The sequence below is a fragment of the Lipotes vexillifer genome, unplaced genomic scaffold (assembly GCF_000442215.2).
Source record: "Lipotes vexillifer unplaced genomic scaffold, Lipotes_vexillifer_v1.1 scaffold814, whole genome shotgun sequence".
Taxonomy (NCBI): domain Eukaryota; kingdom Metazoa; phylum Chordata; class Mammalia; order Artiodactyla; family Lipotidae; genus Lipotes; species Lipotes vexillifer.
Window position 1 is genome coordinate 584249 of NW_006784081.1, and position 4832 is coordinate 589080.

At 58.1% G+C, this 4832-nt stretch overlaps 2 protein-coding genes across 2 annotated transcripts in view; both read right to left on the bottom strand.

Moving 5' to 3' along the window:
- CUNH1orf35 (chromosome unknown C1orf35 homolog) overlaps nt 1-444 on the bottom strand; it is a 2204-nt gene extending 1760 nt beyond the window's left edge. Inside the window, exons 1-2 of the mRNA XM_007456492.1 lie at nt 299-444; nt 58-208 (exon numbers count right to left, since the gene is read on the bottom strand). Coding sequence (XP_007456554.1) covers nt 58-208; nt 299-392 — 245 coding nt within the window. The 5' untranslated portion in view covers nt 393-444. The remainder of the gene's footprint in view (nt 1-57; nt 209-298) is intronic.
- Nucleotides 445-2412: 1968 nt separating this feature from the next.
- MRPL55 (mitochondrial ribosomal protein L55) overlaps nt 2413-4832 on the bottom strand; it is a 3653-nt gene continuing 1233 nt past the window's right edge. The window contains exons 2-3 of the mRNA XM_007456493.1: nt 2964-3168; nt 2413-2562 (exon numbers count right to left, since the gene is read on the bottom strand). Coding sequence (XP_007456555.1) covers nt 2413-2562; nt 2964-3168 — 355 coding nt within the window. The remainder of the gene's footprint in view (nt 2563-2963; nt 3169-4832) is intronic.

The window sequence follows — 4832 nt, forward strand, 5'->3', positions numbered from 1 at the left end:
CCCCCCGCCCCCCCGCCCCCGCCCCCACCCCGGCCCAAGCTCTCAAGGCGCACTCACAGCGCTGCCATGAGCGCCTCCTGCTCCGCCTGCCTCACAGCCGCCAGCTCCTGCTCCCGGCTCAGACCCGCGCTGTGCGCCCGGCCCTTGGCGTACCAGGTGAGGTCACGGCCCTTCTGCCAGCGGCCCACCGGGGCCATGAGCGAGTTGCCTGCGGGGAACGGAGCGCCGAGTACTCGGCACGGCCCGCGGGTCGGCGCACCCCCAGCCCGCGAGCCCCCCGTCCCTGCGCCCCGCTCACCCAGGTAGTTCTCCCTCTGCTTATCAGTCTTCACATCCTCCCAGCTGAACTGGTCCTGCCCGCCGCGCACGCCGCCCCGGCTGGAGCCGAACATGGTAACAGGCAGCCCTCTACCTCCGGACTTCCCGGTACCCAGGCCCCACAGGTCCCCGCTCCTACTTACGCGTCGCACGTGGTGACGTCACGCCCGCGCCAAACCCGTGCGCTTGCGCTCTGTTCCCCTTCACCTCCCGAAGGTGCCCCACCCTGGCGCGCCTGTGCCTCAGTGCCGGCCCCCGAGCGCTTGCGCACTGCCGCGGGCCCAGCGGCGGCACTGGCAAAGGTGCGGAGGCTGGACCCGGGCACCCCAATGACAGGACAGCCGTTATTAGAAGTCACATTATGTGGGTGACGCCCCAGAGTCACTGTTCCCATTGTGTGCCGTGTTCCCTTGGCTGTGCCGGCAGAGGGCCAGGCACTGGAGAGACGTCTGCAAACCCGCACTAAGTTTCCCGGCTATAGCTGCTTGAGGTTTCTATCAGGTAGCAGGCTGCCCCCAGAGACAGGGAGCCGCCAAGGTCAGGTCGCGCCTGCACCGCTCGTCCTCCGCCCTCGGGGGTACCGGCTGTGTCCAGTTCCCAAGGAAGCACACCTCATCGCGTTCGTTCCCCAGACAGCGCAGAGAACGCCTCAGTCACCCACAAAGTGTTGGCAGATGCTCCTCATTCGGCACCGTTTCGGTCATTGCTGCTGTCAGGTGATGGCTCAGTATCCGAAGTAAACTGAGCTAGTTGTAGGGCAAGCGCGTTCCGTTTATCACCGCAGCGAACCAGACTAGATTCAGTGATAACGGTGCTAAGTGAGTGGAGGCGTGCCACTCTATTAGCCAACCCCTGCTGAATTGAAAACGTAGGGTGAACAAACGTTCTCTGAGGAATTTATAGCAAGGTGTCAAGAGTGTTATTCTGTATGCCCTTTGTATTAGTCCTTTCACAAGACACTGCCCTCCTGCAGGTTACTCAGTGAATTCACCTGATGGGCTGGCAGGACATTAAGTGAAAAGAGGCCTTTCACCTGGCCTTCCTCTGAACCTGCTTTCTCGGGGAATCCCTCACTTGCCTGATGGCTGCTGGGGGCATCCTCGAGCAAGCCAGGTTGGCAGGGCCTGGAGTGGACACCTGCTGTGGGGGCCGGGGGGTGGTGCAGTGCAGTGGATGTCCCCGTGCAGCTGTACAGTGCTGGTGTGGTGAGTGGACCAGAAGGGGTTGGCCTTCTGATCTAGAGATAAGGTACAGGGTTCATCTCCCACAGGCTGCTGGCTCCTGCCTCCCAGGTCATGAACAGAATGACATCCCCACCATCTACTATATGACAGTGCTCTACAACTGGCCCTCAGGTTTACGAAAAGGAGCCTGACAACCAAGGACCTAACGAGAAGCAGCCCCAGGCCTGGGCCGGGTCAGCTGCCCTAAAAAGGCTGGGAATTGCTCCCTTGGGTCTTGCAGGAAGGCTGCCAGGGTAAAATCAACCCCTGGAGCAGAAAGGCAGCAGTCAACTGGAAGGCCTAGCAGATTGTAGCTACAATGCACTGCAGACCTCAGTGGCGTTAACAAAGGGGAGCGGCCAGTCCCTTTGGCCCCTTTGATGGGGAGCACCTTCCCACTACGTGCTGGGTAGGGCTGAGGGAGCCCTGGTGAGGGGTAGGGCAGGCCAGCTGTAGGCTAGGTGCAGATGTCCTTGGATCCCAGACACCCTGCTCCTCCCACCTACTCCTGGTGGCCACTGTGCTCCCCCAGGAGAGTCCCTGGTGCCCTGAGGCTGAAGGCAGCGCTAGAACCAAGGGGGCTCCAGGACCCAGAGGGGCAGGTACAGCAGTAGCCAGGCTTCCCTGGAGTAGGAAGAGCACCCATGACGTCGGTACTGTTGAAGGATCACATGCCCTTTGGACCTCATCCTAAAACCACAACTGACCTGATTCTAAGCCCTCCATTCAGCTCAGTTGTAGAGACCCTCAGGCTAGGGCACATGAAAAGGAAAGACAAGATGGACACAGCTTCGTGAACACATGATTTAAAGACACATGCCCCTCCCTGCTCCATAGCATCCCCCTCAGTCAGAGCAGCTTCTAGGCACCATCACTTTTTGGTCCAAAACTGCTTGTACTGCTCCACATCAAAGTCATCACCGAGCTCTGGCTCCTCCTCCTTCTCTTTGACCTGGGCCTCTCGTTTCCGGAACCGTGCACGCCTCTCCTCTGGGGACAGGGAGTCCAGGTCCACAGGCATCTGCGGGGAAGAAGGGATGTGTACATGGCTCAGGTGGAGGGTACCAGGATGTTCTCCAGGGTCTCCACTTCACCTTGTTATCATCTACCACACAGTTTAGGTCTTATGTGTTCTGTTGGGTTTTCTCTCCCTTTGAAGCTTTTATTTTTTAAAAAAACATTTTCTGCTTGTTTTCCCAAGACGTGATAGTTTTTTGAATACACAGCTCACTATTGCTTTCTCATCTTGGTGTGTGGAGTGAGCTCCAGGTCACCCTCCTCCCTCTCCTCAAACAATTCTGACCCATGACTCGCCTTCCCTCCCCAGTCCAGTGATGGTGGGTTCTGACCCCATGAACCCCTAGAGCAGTTTCTACAGGCTAAGACCTGCACCCCATGGGAGTGTTGGGGAAGGAAGCTTACTGTGAGTATCTGTCGAGGCTCCCGGTAGCGGATGTGGATGGTGGAACCATCCTGCTTGACCAGGAGCACAGGGTAGAGGCGTGCGTAGGTCTGCCGGTGCACTCGAGTGAGTGAGGCTCTGTTGCAATCAGCCCGCCAGGAGGACATATACAGTTCGCGGCGGCTCTCAAGGGCAGCCCCTGTCACCACACGCTGCCAGAGCAGGCTGCAGACACACACGTGCTGGTCAGCGGTTGGTGGCAGGACCAGAGTGGCCACGCAGCCCAACTCCTATGGGGGCACACAGCAACCCGCACCAGGGCAGGATGTGGTCAGAGTAGCTCCACCCCACATCCAGAAAGAGGCTGCAGGGGTGAGCCCACAAGGCTCTCAGATGGGTGAGGACAGAGTACACAGCCAGGACCCTGGTGGGTGTCTCTGGTGAGGCCTGGCCCCCATAGCTAGGGTGCTGGACTACAACACTGAGTGGGAAGCTGACTTCCAGGGGACTGCAAACCTGGTGCTTGGACTGACCATTTGAGTCCATCCCACGCCCCCTTCCCCATTCACACATTGAAGCCCTAACCCCCTGTGAGATGGTGTCAGGAGGTGGGACCTTTGGGTGGTGATTTGGATTAGATGAGGTCGTGAGGGTAGGGTCCCCCCAGAAGGATTGGTACCCTTATAAGAGGAAGAGACCAGAGAGCTAACTCTCTCCTCCATATGAGGACACTGCAAGAAGGCAGCCATCTCAGAACCAGGCAGAGAGACTTCACCAGAACCCTGCTGGCACCCTAATCTCAGACTTCCAGCTTTCATAAGCTGCCTGGTCTGTGGTGTTCTGCTAGGTCAGCCCAAGCAGACCGAGACACCTGGTCCACTTGGCTTCTGAGCGTGGTGGGTGCTCAGCCCTACCGCACACAGCAGAGCACATGCTCCAAGGTGACAGGAAAGGGCTAGGTACTCTTCATGCCCCACTCTACCCAGCCACGTGACCCCACATTTGTCTCACCCACTCGGGACCTCGATTTCCCTTTCCCAGCCTTTCCCTGTGACCCCCCCGCCCCAAAGTCCCTTCCAGGCTGGCTTTCATGCAAACTTGAATTCAGAGCCCCAGGCTGTGCCTCAGTCCGTTTCCTCACAGGTTTGAGGAAGAATGCGTTCAGACAAGTACCAGAACTTCCTGGAATTGTCGGGTACTCTGGACGTGACTGTCTTCTCCTGGCATTCTTTTGAACACTCACGGTGGACGGGCGTCCTGCACACTCACCATGTGCCTTTTCCCAAGCCCCTCACTGCATGGGCAGTCACATCAATGCAAACCTTCCCAACAGCCTCCCACCTGGTCCCCACTTCAATTCCAATTAAGCTCCCCTGCTTTGTGGGTAGTGATTCTAAAAACCTGATATTCACATCACTTCAGTAGCTCCCACCAGACTTTCAGGACTTCTCTCTCCACAAAGCAGCCAGCAATGAGCACATGGGCCATGCACAGCCACAGTATGGCAGCCTCTGCTTTGGTTTTGGTTCCCACCACCCCCTGCACTCCCCAGCTGACACCTCAGGCTGAGGGCCCATCTCCTCCACTAGTCTGATGGCCTGGGGCAAGAATTGCATCTTATTTGCTATCAAGTCCCAGATCCTCCCTAGCTAAGTGCTCGTAAATTTTGGCAAAATGAATCTGGTCCCTGCCTCCAGAAGTGCAAGACTGGAGAAAGGAGGTGGTGGGTAAACTCCAGCACCAGAGGAACCTGCAGTCAGTTGGGCAGGGCCTGCACCTAAGCAGCACCAGGGAGCCCAGGACACAGCCGCTCCGGAGAACCTGGGGTTGGTGACTCAGGAGGCTTCTGGAAGGGGCTGGAGTCGACCCTTGAGGGGAAAGAGTGGATG